At 48.0% G+C, this 23,182-nt stretch overlaps 2 protein-coding genes and 1 pseudogene across 5 annotated transcripts in view; 2 read left to right on the top strand and 1 right to left on the bottom strand.

The window, feature by feature from the left end:
- Positions 1-23,182, top strand: part of LOC126535791 (probable ATP-dependent DNA helicase HFM1) — a 266,705-nt gene that overhangs the window by 26,445 nt on the left and 217,078 nt on the right. For all 4 annotated transcript variants that reach the window (XM_072287418.1, XM_055073057.2, XM_072287419.1 and 1 more), the window contains exons 2-3: positions 5,489-5,536; positions 13,002-13,085. In XM_072287418.1, coding sequence (XP_072143519.1) covers positions 5,489-5,536; positions 13,002-13,085 — 132 coding nt within the window. The remainder of the gene's footprint in view (positions 1-5,488; positions 5,537-13,001; positions 13,086-23,182) is intronic.
- Positions 126-3,094, top strand: LOC140216662 (uncharacterized; annotated as a pseudogene).
- Positions 2,873-3,649, bottom strand: LOC140216313 (uncharacterized). Its single transcript, XM_072286690.1, has 2 exons — positions 3,159-3,649; positions 2,873-2,927 (listed from the first exon to the last, which is right to left on the bottom strand). The coding sequence occupies exons 1-2, from the start codon at positions 3,647-3,649 to the stop codon at positions 2,873-2,875; spliced, it is 546 nt and encodes a 181-aa protein (XP_072142791.1).

Here is a 23,182-nt window from a genome sequence, read left to right as displayed (position 1 = left end):
TTGAGAACCCGAGCAGAAGGAAACGTCTCCGCATGGTCTCCGTGCTGCCGCCGGAATGCGGATCCATACCGCCATGAAGACGCGTACGCCATGACCGCGTCGTTAACGCGTAGTTTATTGGAATAATGAATTGCTGCAGAGTCGGCTGAACAAAGAGGTACACGTCGTGCCCAGCGGGGACGACGTTTCACGGTTTCTCAATTTGTCCGTGCTTTGTCGGGCAGCGGCAACAGTGGATCACGGCTGTGCGACGGAAAAAATAAGTTTGGTTCCCGTGACCGTGTCTTCTCTCTCGACCGTCTCGCGTTCTGCGTTTTTGTTTTTCTTGTGCCACTTATATCAGCACATTTCAGTGTCGACAAAACAAACTGGGAGCCCTCTCGGCACACGAAGATATGCAGCGTCCAATTCGTTGGGGCGGCGCCGTCCAAGGACGTGTCGTCCCCGTCGCACGTGCCAACGATATTTCGTGACGAGTACCGCAAGCGGTCCGTGCTTCCGGAAGATAAGGCTGGATGCTATGAAAGGTGAGAACTCCGGGAAATAGGCACTTTCTCTTTAAGCTAGCTGTCAGGTGTCGACATTTTTAGATGCGATAATTTCTTCCTGCCACCCGAGCCAAGATTTCGTCAGTAGGTGTGCTCGATGGTTCGCGTGACCAATTTTACTCTAGAGCTGGCAAAGGCGCGGCCGCTAAAGCAGAGATGCGCAAACTTGGGGTTGAAACTCTCCTCTCCGAGAGGTCGCGGGACGATGTGGTCGCGGCTCCTCGAAGAGCTCCCCTAATTAAAGCAGAAATAGTACAGCGGGGTAGCCACATGACACTCGGAAACTTTGAGAGGCCGCTAGAGCATAGCTTGGTTTAGGCCGTAATTCCCACAAAAATGAAAAGCGCAGTGATTTCACACAGACGAGATGGCCAAATGCGCACGCACTTAGAGTGGTGCATACTTCGGAGTAAACAGCAGTGCATGCAGCCATTCCGGGGGTGATCAAACGCGCAAAGTGTGCAGCATGGGGACAAATTTGCATGCGGAACAAAAATCGAGTCTGTATATTCTCGTCTTAAGAGATCTGGCAGTCGTTGGTTTTTGTTTGTTTGTTTTTGGTCTTTCGCCATAGCCTGACAGGGAGAGAAGGGGGAGCAGATTCATGATATGGGCCTGTTGGCTGTAAATGAGATTGCTCCAATCTAAAGCAGTTCTACTGCAGCACCTCAATCCGTGTGTGCTATATCAGTGTGAGCCAAACATTGCTGATTGCAACTGTTCAAAACTTACAGTAGCATTGCCCCCGCCCTAATTAGACAGAAATTTTCACGTTCCTGTATTGAAATTATCTAGAGAAGCTACAGTGTGCATTTTTCTTAGAATTAAAAAGCGGAGAACAGCCGCAGCAACTGCTGCAGATCTCGCCCACTCCTTAGCATCTTTGCCAAACGTGGTGCAAGATGGACAACCTACTGCCACCATGGATGTGCCAGCTTCTCCAGCACCAGCAGTCACACTACCACTGGAGGAACCTGAATGCAGCGATGGGAATAAGGAACCAAACGACTGCAAGGAGTTGAGGTAGGTTCTGCTGTACTACCATAAGGTACCGAGTAAATGCCCACTCAAAATTTGCAGATTATATAAAAAAAGGAAGCAGGCTGGGTGCTTCTTGTGTTTGAAAGCTAAAAGGCAGAACAGACATATAGCCATAAATGACAAACAATGCAGCAGTGAATAACAAACAACATTTATTGTGGTAAACTTGTGCCAGAAACAAACGAAAAGCAGCCTTTACTGCCTCCGTTAAAAGCACATCACCCTGATGCAACGGTATATAACGGTACACTGAAAAGCAACCTGGAACATGAAACGTGCACAGTCTTATCGAGTGTAGAACGGCTTGAGAAGAATAATGTGAACCACCTCGGGTCGCAAATGGCTGCATGAAAAAAGCTGGGTTTTGTCAGCCGCCACTTCATAGTTCGAGTTCACCAGGCAACGAACAATCCTGTAGGATTCAATCCTTGCTGTTGTTATCCCTATTAAAAACCTGCGATGGTAGTTCCTTTCTTGTTCATCACAATGAACATTCATTCAGCTTCACCTAGTTTCCCAGGGGCACTGTGGTGAGCCTTGCATGGCCTTTTGTGTCTTGGTGTGCCTGGTTAGCGCTTCTCGACGTGGCATACAATCGGTATTCTACAGTAACATAAAGCTAGAAAACACCTTGTTCTCTTGTCTGAAAATTTTAACATGCCATCAGTTTTATGCAGGTCTCAACTCAGACGCTAGAGACACCGCAAACCCACAGCAAAGGAGGCCGTGATGATTGCCTGCACCCTGTTCGCCGGTGCATGCGAGGCATCCACCCAGGTTGAATTCTTTGCACCTGAAGAGCCTGCAATGGCTGACGCAAGTGTTAATGCATTGCGTTTGGAAGACCACCAACCAAAGGGTTTCTATGGCTACCAGTCCTTGGTGGACAAGGGAAACGACGATGCCCTCAGCGTGGGGTGACAGTTACGGTGCTTCTGGCCCCGTTGAGCCTCTTGCCACAGGTAAATGTCAGATCAGCTTCCGAATGACACCAACGAGAGCATATTCACAAGTTGCCCAATTTAAATTGAACTGAAAAATAGATATGCTGATGTCATGCACGTTCATCTAAAGGTGCAGCCTTTTTTATATTTGATGTTGTCCCTTGGGAATTGGACAACCACCTCACACGCAGTTTTTTTTCTCGTTATAGATAATGAACCGCACAGATGCGTACAAGATATCTAATGTACTAGGGCTTTCTTTCCATTTTAACGTGCCGTGGAATTAGCGGAGCATATGGTACTGCAGCATGGTGCTATTTCTCCTTGTTTTCACGTGCGCTAGCAGACAGTGTATCTGCTGTCTGCTGTAGCAGACAGCACGCCGTCCTTGTTACTGACAAAAAATGAACTTGAGCTTTTGCATGTGCAACCACTATCTTGAGTGCAAAAAAAGAAAAAAGTGCATGTTTCACATGATGTGCGATCACGTGACTGCGACACGTGTGGGAAATGGTTATAAGAAGCCGTGTTTCTTTCAAAATAAACGTTGTTGAAAGTCAGCGCTTGTGGTGTCTTCTTGTCTCGTCTCTTGTCTGCATTTCGCGCTGTTAACAGCAGTATGTACTCGTGCCGTGCGACTGACTCTTTAGCCACACCGTATGCACATGCAGCGTTTTTAAAGGAGTGTGGCGTTGCTAGTTGTTTCCCCAAGCTTTCAAAGTCTGCTTGACGTGTCTTTACCCTTTGAGCCTTGGAACTCGCTGAAATTCTCAGTGCCCTCTCACAATGCCACTGTGGGCATCCACTTTGTAGAATCGTTTGTCTTGCAATGTTGTTGCGTTCGTCCTCTGTCACCACCACGTTAAGAAAGAAGTCGTCACTAACTTCATCAATTGGAGTGCTCTCTGCTCCGAATATTTCGTTGGGCTGACCCAGGCGCCCGAGCAGTCTGTCCAAGCTTGCTAGATTTTCCTTTACTTGCTCCTTTTGGCGGATCATTATGCTCAAGGGGCAGTTTGAGTTGATGATGGCTCTGGGCACAGGTTGCTTCACCAGCATGTCATCTGGACGCTTAGGTGGGTACATTTCCGAAAACAATACTCCCTTGTTATACATCTCAAGCTGCTTCGCCGATGGCCGTTTCCACACATTTGCTATGGACGTCTTCGTTGATGTGTCCTCTTGATTGACATATGTAATCACTGCTGCTGAATGCTTGCACTGCCCTGAGACACCACCTCTACAGCTGCAGTGAGCTTATGTTCCTACTGGCAACCAGCTGATGAGAAAAGAAACGTTTGCAGTGCATTTTATTACTGCACAAAATTGAGGGAACAATTTATTAACCTGATTAGCTCACCATCTACCTTTCACAAAATTTGGGAATGCAATGCGAGGTCAGCTAGAGCTGTGCACGAATTATTTATTTGTTAGAAACATGAAGCAGTGAACCGAGTTGCCTAGCATATTAATGTAAACACACCTAGCGGCACGGCACCGCTAGGACTACTCTGTAGAATCAAGCTAGGATGAAGAGTAGCTAGGCTACCAAAACTAGGGTCTGCAGGAAAAACAAAGTGCGGCTTTCCGGCCCGCGTAAGTAAGCTGTGCGGACCTTGTGATGACAGAAGTGCATAAACATACACGCTTCTGCGCATTTCTCGCATATACTTTACGACGACATTGTGGAATAAACAGTTCAAAGTAGTCGCTGTCCTGTGTATGACCTTCCTTTTGTGCCGTGTCCCTTGTTAGCGCTTTACAAAACTTTTTCTTTTTTTGGAAGACAACTTAAAAAAAAAAAAAAACGGGTCGTTACTCCGAGCGGCAACTTTAAGCGAAACACTGCGCAAGACGCGGCGACATGGCTGCGAATAGTCGTGACCCGAAGCCGCAGTCGCAACAAAGGAACGCCGCCTAGCCAGTGGCCGTGATTTTATCCAAGTCATCGATAATTCTGAATAGTCTCAATATTTTGCTAGTACACGGGTAGTGGGTACGCATCAAACATATTCTAAGCATGAAAGAATGATAACTTACCTCGATCGTTATGGAGCAAGCCTCTTGCGAGATGCACGCCTGGCGCACGCATTTGGCCTTCAAGACCGACGTCGCCATAGCAAACCGTTCGTGCACGTGAAAATCATGCCCACTTTGATGCAGTTTTTCGCCTTTCTTCGTAGTGGCATAGCGGAAGAATGATTCCATTGTAATATCTTTAAAGCCAGCTCGAAGGACTAATGCGCCAGCCACGGGCACTTGCACCGCCATAGCTTCTTATGCAAGGAGCCATTAATGTCTGCTACGATTCTCAATATTGCACACGAGTAGCGCCCTAAGTGGCGCTGCGTGCGGCTTTCAAGGCACCCCCTATAGGTTCCGAACGGAGTGCATAGGGGATCGGAAAATTTGGTTGTGGGAGTTCGTCGTGTTTTCTTTTTCTTTTTTTATTGTTTAACCTAGTTAGTACATTAGGCAGTATAATAGCAAGAGCTTGGTGGCGCAACCCACCGCCGAGTTCCAAAGGTCATAACATCCATCCAGAACAGAGCCGATGACCGGTGCATGTGTAGCGGTGATGCAGATACGAAGACACTGTGTGTGCTGTCCTGTGTTGAGCCGTGTCGGGAAATCACGTATAGTTTCTGTGAAACTCAAGTATGCGGGAGACGGCGAGAAGGAAAAACGCTTCTGCGCTAAAACAAGTCGCGTACACTAAATGTCATTGGCCATATAGCCATTAGACCGATTAGTTGTCGGCCAAGTTCTGTGGAGCCGTTCATTGACTGAGTGACTGATCGAATAATTGGACCTTCGGAGTACAGTGGCAAGGGGTACCAACGCGTCCTCCCGCGAATTTCTATGTACCAATTACATTTCGTCGTTCTTATAGTGCACAGCAAATGTAGGGGCTGCTGGCGTTTGTGAAGGTGTGGCGACGATTCGTTTGTGCAGGTTTCCCTCCGGGACTTTCCAGATCGGGCGCTGAGGAGGCGCTGCATGGTGAGCCAGTCAATACGCTCTCCCAATTGCGTCTTTCACGTCTTCCGGTCTAACCTGGACAGATATGCAGTTCTGACCATGACAGTTGACATGACAACCATGACAATTCTGGCCCAAGCGTTTGTCTAGTGATGCCCGTTGGGAAGCTCAGTCGGCCTACATAATAGTGAGATCTACGAAAGGACAACTCCACTCGTGTGGAGTTAGCTGGCTCGCTGCACTAGTTCTGGAAAACGGTTATATCTAATGTTGTGTCTGTGTATCCGAAGTTTTATTCATTTTGATTCATGCTTTTTAGAACACAGTGTACAGTCTACTCACAGACCGAGCACGCCGGCAGCAGTTCTTGTTCATATACATTGAGAAGCAATGGCTTTATGCGACGCTTTTCTTCCAAAAGCATGAGCGAGCCGGGCCGACAACGAAGATGCTGGGAGCGATGGTGATGGTTAAGTACAGATGATGAAGACGACGTCCATAATGTAAATTCTCACTATATATATATATATATATATATATATATATATATATATATATATATATATATATATATATATATATATATATATATACATACATATATATGAAGCACGTTGCACCGCTTAAGAAAATTACCAGTACGGCGTGCAAATGAACACAAGAAAATGAAAAGAACAGATACACCTTCAGCGACCTAATTTCAAGAGTAGATGCGCGAAAGGGGTAAATACAGCATTCTCGACTTATAGAATAAGTATATATCGCCATGAAAGAAAGCACTGGATGACACATACAGCTTGCAATCCGATTATCTACTTATAACGAGGAAATGACTCAGTCATCTCTTTTACGGTGCAATACACAATCTAGATATCTTACACACGTTCGAATAATTGAAAAACAGAAGATGTAAAGCATGATAAATGACAATGAGCTGCACATGTATGCGTGAGCAGCTCGTGCTACTAAACCACGACCACACGCAAGATGATGCGCGAACTGTAAGAACAGTTCTACGGAAATTAACCGCTGTTTAAAAAACGTTTCTTTAGTTTTGCCCGTCATCTTGCGTGTGTGTGATCGCACGTGTTCTTCGCGTGGGTCCTGTGAGAACTGTGCAGCGCAAATTCACATGCACGATCGAGAACCAATTATAGCCTACACGCAGCCGTTCGTTGCGCTCGTCCTAGTCGACTAATGTGAGCATTGTTGGATCTGGAGGACGATCCCACCGCTGTCCCCCGGATATTGGATCTTGCCGTTGAGTGCGGTAGTTGGCCGTCACTGAGGAGGACTTTGAGATGAAATTTGGAGGTTTATTTACAATATTTACAGTAAAAATACAAAGAAATTAACAGTAATAAAGTCATTGGTGGCCGGCAGCAAGTCGGACGCTGCGGCCCGTGGCAAGAAGCCCGAAAGAGATGAATGAAGGAATGCCTGCTCGCTTCTGTGCTCCCGGTCTCTGGCTTTAACCCCTTCGGTGTCTCGAGGTCACGTCCTGTCCGGTCAATCGTCGAGCCCGCTAAGGTGTCGTCATCTTCGGCCAATGGTAGGTGCGAGTGCATTCGGCTCAGGGGGTCGCTCCATGGGCATCACTGTCCGAAGGATTACTTGCCTCCGGTGTTGCCTTCCTGATCGGCAACTGCCGTCACGATAGACGGATGGGGGGTTGCTCCCAGGGCTTCACGGTCAATTAGAGCCGTCATTTTCTCCGCCTTTGCAAGCGCTCAGCGGGGGGAGGCGGGTTGTTCTCGAGCGACTTTTCAGAGCCACAAAACAGCTTTGCTCGGGACCCAGGTTACCTGGAACCGTGCCAGGCTGCCGCTGCACTTTCTGGAAGAGTCAAGCAGTGGGACAATAGCTCCGCGGGCAGCGCACGAGGAGGGTCGCCAACTTGTGTGGGCGTGCTGCGCCTTGGTAGATGCGCTTCTGCGCACCTTAATTAGGCGCGACGGCGATTCGATGTGGTCTGGGGAACTCGAAGGATGCCAGGAAAAGGTCCCGTATGTAACATTTATACGGATAACAAACTGATATCCGCATACGTGGGTGCCGCCTGCATGAGATGTCTTTCCAGGTGATGGTGCCTCACAAGTTGAACCGTGGTATCATCAGCATAGAGGATGCAATCAGAACAGTTAAGCGATGATGGTAAGTCATTAATTTAAATGAGGAATTACAGAGTACCCAAAATTGTTCCTTGAGGAGCGCCCTGGTTGGCTATTATTGGAGAGGATAAAACGCTTCCATATCTAACAACCTGGGTTCTGTTAGTGAGGTAGCTTTGCAAAAGAGCTAAAGCAGGTCCACAAATTTCAAACGATTCACGTTTAGCATACAAAATCGAGTGGTTAATAGTGTCAAAAGCTTTAGTTAAATCAACAAATACCACCCCCGCCCATAGCCCATTGCCGATAAACTGCTTTATGCTGTCAGTTAGTTTTATCAGTGCTAATTCGGTTAAGTTAGCACGAAAACCAAACTGCTTAGGTCTCAAAAGGTTAAATTTTGTTAGGATGGTCCGTTAAGCGATTAACAAGGAGCTTCTCTATCACTTTACTAAAAAAATGAGGGTATCGTTATAGGGCAATAATTAAAAAAGATAGTTTGATCACCGTTTTTAAATACTGGAGTTACTTTTCCTTATTTGAGACGCGTTGGAAAAACGCCGGTACGAAATGCAGTATTAATAATGTCAGAGAGGACAAAAGGTGGTTCACGAGCAACAAGTTTGATTTTAGATGAATGAATTGAATCTAGGCCACAGCGTGTGGTTTTTACACCTATTATAGTGTGATGAACTTCATTTGGCGAAGTGGGTTTTAAGAAAAGAGAGTGAGGCAAGCGGGACAACTTAGGCAAGTTAGTGAGGCAAGTTAGTGACACCGGCTGCTGAACTCTTCAAGAATGATTCATTAAATGAATTGGCGACAGCTATAGGATTAGTTAGAGTTATGGTGCCGTCCATAAACTCTGTCACAATCGCGTCCTTTTGATTAAGATTTAAAAATTATTTAATTACGTTCCAATTCTTTCTACAGTCATTCCAATTTTCGAGCACATTATTTTGACAGTTGGTTCATTCAGCCTGTTTATGTAAGACGCTGAGAGTTTGTGAATAAAATCTGAATCGATTCCTAAGGGCGAGGTTAAATGGCTGGAGTTTTAATTTTTTGTAGAGGTTACCGTTTTTATTTATAGAGCACAGTAATCCTCTAGTGATCCACGGGTGCCTGGAGTTGGAGTGCCAACGTGATATCGAGGATGCGGACGTACAAGTATTTATATCTCCTAGTTTCTCATTGAAAATGTTGAATGCTTTGTTAACACAAGATTCCTCGGATAATAGGCCCGAGTCAGAGCCGGATACCATGTCCACAAATTTTGCTGAATCGAAAGAACTCTTAATAACCATTTTATTTTTATATGTCGTTTGAGTATTTAGTAAGAGAAAAATTGGATAATTGTCTGTCAGATTAAAATTGACCACACCAGCTTTTTGATTAGTCATTACATTACTGAGTACGGTCGATAAGCGTATTTCGACCGGAAGGAGCACGTCGTGTTGGAGAATATAGTAAAGATTCCAAACCATGTCCAATGAAGCACTTGGAGTATTGGACACAAGAACCATCGTTAATATTTGTAATATTACTGTTAATGCCGCCTACAACGATCACATTATAATTTTTGGTAATGAACGAGGCTAATGGAGTATCAAGTTTACCACAACAATCATTGTAAGGTGATGATGGCGAACGGTAAATTAAATGCATAATATTTCTTTTGTTGGTTGGCAGAAAGTCATTGTCAAATTCAAGCCAGACTGATTCGCATTTGGCCGTAGAAAATGCAATATTTGGACGCCGTTTATAGGATAATGTGTTGGATATAAATATTCCCTATCCACCGTGGCAATCAGCCACACGATGCAAAAATTCTGAATGATAGCCCGGTATGGAAAATGAAATGTCATCAGCTGCAGATAGCCATGTTTCCGATAGACATATGAGCGAAAAGTGATGATTGCTTAAAGTAAGAAAGTTAACCATATCATCAAAGTTTTTGGGTAAGCTTCGGACGTTAAAATGTATGATAGAAATCCGAGAAGTGGACGAAGAACTAAGTTGCTCCAGCTCATGAACAGAGTGTGACGCCATGGTGGCTCACAGTCATCAAGGCACACGAATAGTGCTTTTCAGGCAAGAATGGCTAGATCATCGACTCCAGGGATGCGGTACACCCGACTGTCTGTAGACTTTCTTGCTTTGATGCGGCATTTGTCGACCCAAAGGAACTGCCACTGCTTTAAGAGCCAATGCTTGAGCAAACAGCCATTTGTTCTCCGGAGTCAGGTGATTGTTGACGAATATGGGCTTATCCTGATTCGTTACGCCAATGGACCCGGTTGATAGACGCGCCTTCGTAGCTTTTGTAGCGAATTCAGTCTTCTTTTCACGAGAACAAAAACGCGCAATAATGTTCGGGCCCCCTTTAGCAGGGACCCTGTGCACAACATCAATCTCTGCAGGACTCACAGGACAACCAATTTCTTCTACGATATGTTGCAGAATTGCTTCACAGCTTTCGTCCTTTGTTTCCCGCACATCTTTGATTTCCACATTGTTCATGCGGGAGTACTGCTGCAATTCAGCAACCTGTTTTGCTAGCTGCTCATTTGTTCCCGAGAGCTCCTTATTTTCTTTCGCCAGACCTTCCTGCTTAGTTCTCATTGCTTCAAACATTTTGTTAAAGAGGGCGATGCTGTTACGCAATTCCTCAACTTCTTTTTGTAATGAATCCATGTCTCTAGACAGCTCAGCACACGTTGGCATTATGATTTGGCAGCAGTGGGTGCGGCAAGAAAAATGTGAGAAGAAATTCCTATGCAGTGGCGCAAATGCAACCGGAAAAAGATCAACAGAATGTTGCGCTGCCGCCACCTCAGCTGCCAAGTGATGAATCCTGCGGTGATTCCAGTTTATGTAGCTTCCAGATGCCGATGGTTCCTGGGGAGATGAACAGGTGACGAGCGTCACAGGTGGCACGTGAAGTTCTGCTGACACAGCCAGTCTTGTCGTATCTTCATGTAAGGCACACGCGCTTTGATTAATGATGGTCCATGCACTGGTGACGCTGGTTCGCGGTAATACTGCGCCGGATCTGTAGGAACCTGCATAGGTGACAGAAAACGATCAACAGACTGTTGCGTTGCCGCGACCTCAGCTGCCAAGTGACCAATACAAGTATCAATATGGTGTGTTTCGTATCACACCACTAAGGTCCTTGACTTCTATCGTCGACTACCGTACCTACAACCCTGAGCCGACGAATGAAACGCACGCTCGACTGTCCACTGATTGCAATGTCGATGGCACTGAAGGAAACGACGAGTCGTCGTCCCGTCCGTAAAGTTGGCTTCGCAGCGGTGCAGTCGAACATTTGACGTCATTTTGTACCACGTGATAGCGTTCGGCGAATAGCGGTGCGAGCGGCGCCGGAAAAGTTATGCTCAACTCTCCTCCCTGCGGGGGCATATATTGGAACACCTTGATTCCAAGAAAAAGCAGGGCCTCCACGGCGAGGCGGGGACAAGGTAGTGATGGACGGTCGCTACAGACGTACGTGTTCGGCGGCCACTACGGGAACTCGTGCACATTAGGGCTGTAGACGTGTCCACAATCGCGTGGTGTACGCTTTGAGGATTGGGAGGTCAATTCCACCGTTCGTAACCAGTTGTCAAGATTGGAGTCGGGGATGAATTAGATGGTAGCTGGCCCATGCCGTCGTCTAACTTATCCTCGCTGAGGACGTTGTTGAAGGGAAGGACTGCTTCTCATCGAGAACGAGGAATATGGGTTTATTTACAGTATCTACATAAGGACGTTGCAGTTCATCAGTCTAGCATGACTGTGAGAGAAAGTACACTGAGCAGCCGCACAACAGCGGTTTATAAACACTCGCTGCTCCCTCGATCCCTAGGTGAGAGGACGGTTCGACCAGTCATCGTAAACGAGCCGCCTCTTTCCGCGAGCCGCCTCTTACAAATACACTTGCGCACAGGTTCACGGTCCCCAACCGAGGTCCGAGGGTTTTCACAGAACTCGGTGCTGACGTCAGGAACGGTGCGTGTGAAGGGGCCTCCAACTACGTTCCCTCGGGGACTCCCTTGCTAACAGCAGACCGGGTCGGCGGTGGCATGTTCTGTCACAAAGCCTGGTTCGTCGAACTCATCTCGGCTCCTGCGACGGAGAGTCGAGGACGCGCGTATTGTTTTCCGCACACTTAGTGACGCCGTGGCTAGAGGGCTGCGGTGGCTTTCCAGGAAAAGTCGACGCCGCTCTCGCACCTGGCTGGCAAAACTTGCACCTCAGCGGGCCGTTCTTAACAACGCACACTGTGCTGGCAAGGTTTCTTGCGGCGGGCAAGCACCTGGTGGACTAATGAATGTCTCGAGCTGGAGTAAATTTTACGACCAGGGTTCTTGTCATCGCCAAGGCAACCGCCTCTCTCACGAATCTTGCGAGCGTAGAATCTTGTTCTTTAGTGTTCTTTTCACTGGCCAGCCGCCTTTGCTAATGCGTTCTACATCAGGATTGGCTGAGATTTTTCTCTTACGAACGTAAGCGCATTTCCTGAATACGAGCCCTGGCGCGAGAACACGGCAACTTGGAACATAAATGCAAGGGCACTCTACAGGGAAATACGCGGGAATAATATACTTTGTTGCGTAAAAGATTGAATAAGAAGAAAGAGCAATTCATTAAATTCTGAGGCTTACGAGCCAAAACCGCAATCTGATTCTGTGGCATGGCGTAGTGGGGCGGGACACCGAATCAGTTTTGACCACCGGGGACTCTTTAACGCTTCCCTAAATTTAAGCCCGCAAGTACAACACTAGTGTTTTCGTGGCACGTAAAGCGCAGCTGGTGCTGTGCCACGGGCCGACAATGTGCCGCAGTTCCAAGCTCGAGTCACGTTGCAGGTGTAGTGCCGCCTTCAAGGAATCTCTCTGACGAGTAGCGGTAGCAGTTGCACAGCACATGTTGCAGGTTTTCAGTGGTATCATAAGAAGCCAACAAACGCTGACACCAAAGACAACATAGCGGAAATTACTTGTGCTCAATAAATGAAATAAAGAATTTGAAGAATAGAAATAAGAAAAGAAGAATAAGAAATAAAGGAGTAAATAAAGAATGTTGGCTTCTTATGATATGACTAATAAAAATCGGGCCCCTTGGTTAACCCCCTTTCTTCAGGTTTTCAGTGGTGTTACACACAGAGCACATTGACAAGCCTGTCAGTTGAATCTTGCACTTGAAGTAGGTCGTTTAGGCCACGTTGAATCTGATGTGGTGAAGGCATGTTTAGTCTTGCATGTTGAGGCCTCGCGGCATATAAAAGTCACAAGATGACCACCACCGTGGCACTCTGATTAACGAAAGGAGCCTGCATGTGACGGCCGCTCTCTGCGCATGCGCAGGACTGTGCCGGGAAGCTATCGAGGCGCTCTCCGCAGCAGGCCTGGTCAACATCGATCGCGACACCGGCTGCCTGCAACCCAACGGTGAGTGCCCTTTCCTGTGTCTCCGTCTCTTCGTATACTCGACATGTACCAAGTGCTTCTTTTAAAGCGCAGCTTTTAGGCGCCCGTTACTGCGTTTCGCGTCGGCGTCGTGCTTCGGCGTCCTCCCTAGGCATAACCGTGCGAACGAGCCAGCGAAGGATGGAGGAGCGAACGCGGAGCGCAGCGGGGGATGAAAGTAGGCGATAGTAAAGAGAGCGCGAGGAGGAAAGCGGAGGAGGAAGGTATGGCGAAAGCGTGAGAAGTATGGTGCCGCGCAAGAGGGGCTCTGCTGCGACAAGCGCTACGTTTTGGCGCCAGAGTAGCGTGCCGTCAGCGTTGTCGTCTGTTCACCGATGGCAGCGAAGGTCTGTCAGCGGCGGCTGGTGTGAATCGCCCCTCTACGCGCTACTGCTCTCGATCTGCCGATTAGCGAGGCAGTCGAGCTTGGGTAGTTCGTGGTCGAATGGGCAGGGCCTCGGATCGCAGTCTTCAAAGAAGAGGGTTAGAAACCAAACGTCGAACCAACTCGGATTCCAGATATGTGGCAATGTTTATCTATGTGCAGCTTTTCCACGAACCTCTTTGACGACAACATGGGTCACTCGAGATGCGTGACTGGTTATGTGGCAGGGGCATAGAATCAGAGCAGGCTGGCTTCAGGAAGGGATATTCTACAATGGGTCATGTCATCGACCAGCTAATCGAGAAATCATCGGAGTGCCATCAACCTCTCTATATGGCTTTCATAGATTCTGAAAATGCGTTTGATTGAGTGGAGATACCAGCACTCACAGAGGCATTGCGTAATCAAGGAGTACAGGAGGTATACGTGAATAGCTTGGGAAATATTTTCAAAGATTCCACAGCTACCTTGGTTCTCCACAAGAAACGTTGCCTATCAAGAAAGGGGTCAGTCAAGGAGACACAATGTCTCCAATGCTATTCATTGCATGCTTAGATAAAGTATTCAGGCTATAAGACTGGAAATACTTTAGAGTTAGGATCAACGGCGAAAATCTCAGCACCATTCGGTTTTCATATGACATTGTCTTGTGCAGCAACAGTGGGAACGAATTAGAACAAATGATTGAGGACCTTGACTGAGAAAGTGTAAGAGTTGGGCTGAGGATTAATATACACAAGACAAAGATAATGTTCAATGGCCTGCAATGGAACAAGAATCCGGAATCGCCAGTCAACCTATTGAGTTCGTATAGGAGTACGTATATCTAGGTCAATTACTCACAGGGGACCCTCATCAGGAGAAGGAAACTTACAGAATAAAAATGGGTTGAAGTGCATACTGCAGGCATTACCAAATGCTGTCTGTGAGCTTAACACTGTTGTTGAAAAGTGTATAATCATTCATTTCTACCGGTGCTAACATATGGAGCATGAACTTGGAACTTAACAAAGCTCGAGAACAAGCTAAGGTCCGGGCAAAGAGCAATGGAACGAGAGATGTTAGGCATAACGCCAAGAGACAGGAATAGAGCGTTGTGGATCGGATGGCAAACCGATAACCGATATTCTAGTTCACATTAGAAGAAAAAAAGAATCACGCAAAAACTCCTCTGAGAGTTACTTATGTATGCGTAAGCATTGTGCCACTTGCTCATCTCCACGCAGCCCGCTGTCATTATCAATGTTATGCAATTTGATCCGACCAGTATAAGTGAACGCGCTGCGCTGACACGAACTGCTGCAGACGGTGGCGCAAGGTGAATTGATGATGCAAGCAAACTATTGTGGGCGGCGGTGCCAGGAGCGTTTATGACCTTTAGATTATTATGAACCGTTATCGCTCTTGAGCGTCCTATTCCTCCGCGTTGAACCATTAGCAACCGCGATCAACCATATTCCGGTAGCGGCTGCGTATGGGACGGTCGTGCAGGCCCTATCTGCGACGTGGACATAGTGCGACGAATGACGATAGATTCGTCTGCGTCTCGCTTCCTAGACCGCGTTGAAGCGAAATGTAGCACTAAGGTAAATTCGCTCTCTGCTGGGGGCCCTATCTTAAAGGTGATCTTCACGTTACGGACGGGCGGGTTCTCTTGTTGGTAGGCATAGAAATGCTTACGCATTTGGAAAATGGAGCTGGACAAGCCATGAATGTGTAGTGTATATAAATGGTGGACCATTAGAGTTTCGGAATGGGTGTCAAGGGAAGGGAAACGCAGACGAGGACGGCATAAACATGGTCGGGTTATGAAATTAGGAAATTTGCAGGCACAAGTTGTAAATGAGCTAGCGCAAGAAAGGGGTAATTGGAGATCGCAGGGAGAGGTGTTCGTCCTGTAGTGCACATAAAAATAGGCTGATGATGTACCACTCTAATGAATGTCTTTCACGCTGACTTGAAGCACTGAGGCTGCTGTTCCATGATCCTCTTCGATACTAACTCGGGTCAGTAGGCACGTGCCCGCAGACGCGTGCCGCTCTGCAATGAATGTCGTCGACGCCAATTTGGGTAACAAGGTGATTGGGACAGTGCCACTCTACAAGGACGAAAAAGATCATTCTAATTTCTCCGGGAACAAACCCGAGGCGAGAGCAGACTTTACGGCGTTCAGCAGAGATGTCGTTCCGCGCAGTAAAGTCCCTTGATAGTTTGAAAGTACCGCCACTCTTTGAACGCTGCCGCGCGACCTTTTCACCTCCTCCTCGCCCCCTTGCAAGTCCCTTCTGCGGGAATCAATCTTGCGCTCATTTTTCTGTACGACGTATCTCTGCCGTTGCCCTTGGAAACGCGCGGATCTTGCGTTTTGCTTGTGTTTTTCTTTTTTGTTGGCGCATTTCTTTTCCTTAGCTTGGCTGGCTCGGCGCCGCAGACGTTGCGCGCCGTCTTTCCTGCGGTGTTGTGCCAGCGCTATGTCTTGTTGTAGCGCATATTACTGCAGCAAGAAACCTTACCGTGGTTATGCAGTTTTTATGATACCACAAGTAAAGCGTAACGGCTTGCGCAAGATGCAGGGCTGCAACACATTCGCTGAAAGAGCTTTGTTCCGACAAAGAACAATGTTTGTGCTATAAGGCGCCTTTCTTATTGCTCGTATCAAAGCATCCCCTAATGCTTTATCTTTTAAATTCTTCCGGCCTGCTCATCAGCGTTTTTGATGCGACAATTTGTACGTTTCATAAATATGGCGCTATCCTCAGCATGCGGAGCATTCTCCTAGGACTCCATCACCTCGCATGTCGTCAACTGCTATTCAGTCGGAAATGCAGCACTATAAGCTCTACTTTCCCTTATGAACAATTACGTAAGATACAGCTTCCCGATCACACTTTTCGTAATTATTAGTATTCTTACGGAAGGCTGAAGGAAGAGAGAGAGGAACAAGAAGATCGCGAGACGCTGACTGCGGCGTGTTGTTACTAGTCAGCCATTTTAACACCATTCGCTCTGCTTGTATATACATTTTACATACAGTCTTATACTACCAACATCCCCATAACAGTATCCATTGCTTGTTTTACTGAAAATAGGAACAGCGGCTTGTAGAGGAGCGTTCTTTCCAGCTTATTTCGACGTGTGCGTCACTCACTTAGATACAATGAATGCAGGCCCTGAAAAAAAAAAAAAATAACGGTATGTATACCCGTAGCATTGCGGGTGATGAGCGCTCGCTAGTTATCCTTGTGTGTTCAGTGCACAAGCCCCGTTATGCCACAAGTTTAATTCCCTGTATGTCTACAAAAACGCATAATTTGCAAGCTTAAGACATTTAATCGTTTTAATAGTTCGGTTATTGCTAGCGTTAACTATAAGCGATAAGGATCATTAACCACCAAAACAATTAATGAAAAGAGAATATATATAGAGATACATAGGGCTCCTCAGAAAACGCATGGAAAAGTTTATATTAGGGGTGGGTGAACAAAAATTCGGGGTTGGGTCAACTAAAATTTGGGGGTTGGCCAAGTTAAACTTGGGGATATGCTAAGTTGAAATCTAGGGGTGGGCCAACTGTAAGTTGAGGGGGGGCCAACTTCAAATTTCGGGGGGGGGGGGGGCAATTTCAAATTCAAACAGCGCTAAACGACAGGACCAGAATGAGGAGGAGACAAAAACTATATATGTCTCCTCCTCATTCTGGTCCTGTCGTTTAGCGCTGTTTGAATTTTATAGTTACCATGCAACACCAACTCGCCCAATCCGCTGCCCTTCGGCAATTTCAAATTTGGACGTGGGCCAACTTGAAATTTGCGGTGTGCTTACGCATATTTAGGCAACTTCAGTCTCGCTTTTGCATCGTTTTTCAGTTCTTCAATTCGCTTCGAATTGGGCTGCCACGCACTTAGTGACGATTACTTGGTTTTCTCACAGATACAGGCAACGTGCAGGGGGTACTCACATGACCCCTCTGGATTGCGCGCACTGAAATTGCGCAACCATTCTATTTAATTTTGAGACCAAAGCGTGAAAGCTACTTTCACATTGACAAGACAAACACATGGATGGACGTCGGACTCGCGACTAATTAATTACACGACGGCACGCTGAATAATATACCTGCGGGGCAGATGCATGCGCAAAGGCAAGAAAAAATGCAAACGCAGAGGGATGTGCCACAAGCAACATTAGATCAGATGCACAAAGTAAACCATCTTATTGTCACGTGGCAGAAACAAATGTCTGGAGTATAGAACTCGCCTCAAAGCTCCTTTTACATCGGTATGTTCCTTCCTACGGGTTTAACAAGAAAAACCTCCTCACAAACGATACGTTCAGCATTGCCGATGCTATTATCCCCATATTTGAAAATTTTCTACTACACCAGTGGCGCGCGCAACTGGCCCAAAATTGTACGCCTAGTACTGCGGCCCGTCCGCGGGAGCAAGGGGAAAAAGCGGGCGGTGCGCAGCGCGAGGAGGAGGAAAGCGCCGGGGGCGTCGCTACTTTCAAATGATTCACGGGGTAGCGCAGTGCGAGAGCAGCTCGGCTGAATTTCGACCAACTGATCTCGCGATGCGCGATTTTGACAAGCCGAATGCTCCATTGGAAAACCTTTGGAATTTATCCCGTGCTGGGCGCAATCGAATCCACTTGACACGGTTTTCTCGAGCAGCCCGACGCTTCAGGGAGCTGCGCCACAAATGCGGGCGCCTCTTTTCAATGAACGTCTTTCACTCAAACGCTTTGTCGAGCTGCGCCATTGATGCACTGGGTATGTCACGCTCTTCAATGAACCTCTCGGCAACTTGGGCCACCATGTGCCTTTGGTTGTGCGCCCGCAGAGGGAACAACTCGCAGCATTCGAACGCAACGGCGCGCAGGAAGACGTGTTCTCGGCAGCCTTGCTAGCTGCTGCAGTGCGAGAGGAACCCGGCTGCCGCATGATGCCAGCGCATGCAGCGCGTCGTGCCTCTCGGACGCTACGCGCAGGCTTCACGAAGGCGCCCCTAGGTGTCGCCGTGTGTTCGTAGGGAAGAGTGTTCCTATATATGCTCCCGCAGGGAGCGGAGTTGACTTTACCGGCGCCGTTCGCACCGCTATTCGCCGAGCGCTATCACGCGGCGTAGACTGACGTCAAAAGTTCAACTTCGCTGCTGCGAAGCCAACTTTACCGGCACGACGCCGACTCGTCGTTTCCCTCAGTGCCATCGACATTGCAATCAGCCGACCGTCGAGCGTGCGTTGCATTCGAGAGCTCCTGGTTGCAGGTACGATATTCGACGATATTAAGTGAAGGACCTTGCTGAAATAATACCAACCACATCACATTGACACTTGTATTCAAGTATGACGGGGTGCAGCGCACGAAACTACACAAGCCGCACGGAAGGTGGCAGAGCTCTTTACGTGGTGCCGTGCGGACGGACAGATGTGCACCGGCGACTGGTATGGCTGCTGTGTGTCGGCCGAGACCGGCCGGCTCCGAAAGGGACCAGGACGAATGCGAGGTGCGTTCGCCTTGTTTTCACTAAAGCAACATTGAGTGACACCCCTGTTAACGCTGAGATGCGTACGGGTGGCATGAAAGGTTGTTCACTTGTACGATTTTTGACGTATATGGACAGCGCGACACAGACGCGGGACATAGAATGAATGACACATGTGTGTCACGCTGCACGTATACACCAAGAATGTTAACTTACCAACTCACCCAATTCGCTGTGTTGCTTGTGTGATTGTTCTGGCTATGCGGCTCTTTAGCATTTACTCTGTTCGAAACAGAGTAAATGCTAGCAGATACAATTTTCACCATTGCACCCTGGTTTTTCTCTCCTTTGTTTTTTATTTTACTTTTTGACGGCGTTCTAATTTTCATGTAACGTTCGTTGATGTGCTAGCGTTCATTCTTTTGTAGCAAGCGAAAACCTCGCTTGCTCCCGCTTATGAGACAGTTGTGATAGCTTTAACATTTACCGCCCGCAATATCTTGCTTGTTAGACCGGCTTTAGTCGACATGAGGAATGTAAAACTCTGCTTGTATGTTTAATAAGCGCTATGTTATAGTAAATTGACCCGAGTAGTATGAGAAGATCAAGAAAAAAATGTGTTCTCATATTACAGTCTGCAATGTGTGAATAATTTGCAAGTTTGCCATATTGATGTGATCAGTGCAATATAAATAACCTGTTGTTACTCTTTATAGCTTGTTGCGTTTCCAGTTGCTTTCAATTCTTTTCCCCAAGGCTCCAAGAGCCAGCATTTTTGCCCCGCTGCCAGGAACCATTGGTTATCCATTCCACTGTGCGAAAGAAATTGCATTTAGAAGCTCCTGCATCTTGAATCTTTTCCACTTGCGGATTTGCTCCTACGAAGCAGCCGTTTTGTCTGCGGCATGAATGAATCGTAAAAATAAGCATTGCATAATATGTGCTCATGTGAGCCTTTGAAATGCGTTTAAATCTACGTGTCTGCATCGGATATATCGAAAAGTGCAGCTGCTTTGAACGACGGTTAGTGATAAATGACGCTCTGTTAACGGTTCGTGACATAACTGCGGGCACAATAGTTCTCTTGGCAACGATCATTAATCGGCTGGTTTTGGTAGCCAGAACGCGCTCACGTAATTGTCCATTTTACGTGTTTGAAGCTTTGTTTACACATCCATTAAAACATTTCTTGCGTTCCGGCCTCTGCGAGAAAACCTTGTCCAGGTTCTAGTGATCAGCAGAGTAACGTATAGCATGCCGTATCACTACCACTCGCTAAAGAAACGCGACCAAGAACAAGTCGATGGCATCATCAGAGGCGCGTACAAAGCGGCCCTGGGTCTCGCTGTCACCACCTCAAACGAGAAATTAGCAGCCCACGGGATCCACAACACATTCGCTGAGCTGTCGGACGCGGTTATGGCTGCGCAAAAAGCCAGACTACAGAACACAGCGGTGGGCAGAGCCATCCTCCACCGGACAGGAACGGCAACGGAGCTCCGTGCCCGCAATGGGCAACGATCACTCCCGCCTGAGGTCAGGATCAAGATTAAGGCGACCCCCATACCGAAGCACATGAGTCATGAACTCCATGAAGGACGATGCAAGGCTCGCGTCGACAGACAGCGCCGAAAATTCAAGGGTGACCCGTACGTAACGTACATAGACGTGGCGGCGTACCCTTTAGGGGGCCTCTTCGCGGTAGCCGCCGTGGACGGCAGAGACAATTCCTTGACGTCACTGCCTCCGTCAGTGCAGAGACCCCAGTTGCGGCTGAGACCATAGCCGCAGCGCTAGTAATAAAGCAACAAGACAGGGTAGGCAGGGAAGTTCATGTCGTTACCGACTCGCAACAGGCCTGCCATAACTTTACCAACGGACGAACACCATTGCTGGCGGCTGATTCTAGGCCCGAGGCTGCAAGAATCCCATCAAATCACGAGGACGCCGGGCCACACGGGACTGGAGGGGAACGAAAGGGCGCACGCCTTAGCTCGAGCGCTAATCAACTGAGCGGGGCAAAACCAATCGTCTCACCAATCCCAAGCCTTCACCTTCGGGCCCCTGCCATCCAATTACTGCGACCGACTCGGGATCCAGCGACTCAACCGCAGGATTTATCCTCGCCCTCACAGTAAGCTCAGCACTGAGGAGGCAGTAGCGCTCAGACTTATTCAGACCAACACATTGCCAAACCTACACAGATACAGCAAAATGTACCCACATACATATCGCGGCATCTGCCCCTGGTGCGGCGAAACACGCCCTCTTTCACATGTCGTGGTGGTGCGGGGGCAAACTGCAACACTTAAAGACAACTAGCACGTCATTTCAGCTGTGGGAGGCGCAGCTGACCGGCGATACCCTGGCGGGACAAGAAGCTCTCGTCCAGCAAGTACGTCGATCAGCCATGGCCAGTGGAGTCCTGGAATGAGGACATCTCCCACTCGACATCAAGAGCCACGACCTCGATGGTCCAAATAAATGTTTTCTTTCTCATATGCATGCTGAAAAACATTGCACCGCTTTTTGTTGCAAGTTGTTTGCACGCGAACTTTTGAGCTGTTCGAGCCACGGGTGTAGTCAGAATGTTATTTTGGGGGATGGAACTAGGTCTCCTACCCCCTATATGCACGTTCGTGCGTATTTGTATATATATATATATATATATATATATATATATATATATATATATATATATATATATATATATATATATATAGATAGATAGATTGTAGCGAAGAAGACTGGCGCGACCTATGGAAGCACTATCATCATCGGCCCGCCGACGAAGAGGGGCTCGCGCTCTCGGTGCCTGACGCTCGACTGAGACGGTCGCGTTCCTGACTGATCAATAAACCGCATTACATATTTGGTGGGGGTGCGGGCTAGTACTTCCCCAACCACCCTGGGACTACGTAATCAGACACTGCCGGTCATCATGCCTGACGACGCCAGCCAAACAACACCGCCGGCATCGCCAACACTGATTTGTCCTGGCTCAGTGCGTCAACGCGATCCTCCGAACTTCAGCGGTTCCGGCGAATACGACGTAGAAGATTGGCTCTCGAAATATGAGCGGGTGAGTGCCGACAACAAATGGGACGATGCTGCGAAGCTCAGTTGCGTGAACTTCTACCTCACTGGTGTCGCTAGCGTGTGGTACCACAACCACGAATCCGGCCTCAGCACCTGGCCAGATTTCAAGGCGCGTATTACGCAAGTCTTCGGTCGCCCTGAGGTGCGGAAGCTCCGTGCCGAAGAGCGCTTGCGCAGCCGTTACCAGCAACCCGGTGAAAACTTCACCAAGTGCATAGAAGACGTTGTGGACCTTTGCAAGCGCGTCGATCCATCGATGACTGAGTCTGACAAGATACGTCACGTAGTGAAGGGCATCGAAGACGACGCATTCCAAATGCTCCTCTCGAAAAGCCCGCGGACCGTGGTCGAAGTCGCTGAACTTTCTCAAAGCTACGATGAACTCAGGAGGCAACGTCTACTCACTCGACGTTCTTCGGTTCCCGATACTTCCCTTGCAAGTTTAGCCGCTGTAACTAACAACGACCATCTGTTCCGCGAAATCAAGGAATTTATACGCTCCGAAGTTGCCCGCCAGCGATCCTTACTCACCGTCGTCCCAGGGCCTACGCCGTCCTTGGCTCCCATGTTGCGTCAGATGCTCCAGGAACACGTGTCCGAAGCTATTCAGTCCCCTCGTGCAGCGCCACCATTGCCTGTACCTCTAAGCTACGCCGAGGTTGCAGCACAACCACCTCCATCGACTTTTTCAGCACCAACGTTTGCTACATCGCCACGTCCGATCCCGCCAGTGTACACCACCAGATCACCGGCTAGCACGGGACCCTGGCGTACACCCGGCAATCGCCCCGTGTGCTTCTTCTGTGTTGGTTATCGACTTTAAAAGATCCGTCTGGCCGCCTTGCGCGATGGGCTCTACGGTTACAAGACTTCGACATACGCGTCATTTACCGGTCTGGCCGTAAACACACCGACGCGGATGCCCTCTCTCGGTTGACCACACCAAGTGACATGACTTGCATTTCAGTCATCGAATCGGCGTTTTCGTCGCCTGTGCACGTCAACATGGCTGTGGAGCAACGCAAAGATCCCTGGATTGCGGCACTTATGGATTTCGTTTCTGACACTTCAACAACACACCCTTGACGTGCTATCCGCCGCCAAGCTTC

This window comes from Dermacentor andersoni, chromosome 3 (assembly GCF_023375885.2).
Source record: "Dermacentor andersoni chromosome 3, qqDerAnde1_hic_scaffold, whole genome shotgun sequence".
NCBI classification, from domain to species: domain Eukaryota; kingdom Metazoa; phylum Arthropoda; class Arachnida; order Ixodida; family Ixodidae; genus Dermacentor; species Dermacentor andersoni.
The sequence above is the reverse complement of the archived record's forward strand: the minus strand, read 5'-3'. Positions and strand labels throughout refer to the sequence as shown.

Excerpts from the sequence above, each read along its gene's own strand:
- LOC140216313 (XM_072286690.1), bottom strand. The coding sequence starts at position 3,649 with ATGTATAACAAGGGAGTATTGTTTTCGGAAATGTACCCACCTAAGCGT. Across the intron at positions 2,928-3,158 it reads GAGTCAGTCGCACGGCACGA|TAACAAGGACGGCGTGCTGT; the intron begins GTACATACTGCT and ends ATTTTTTGTCAG.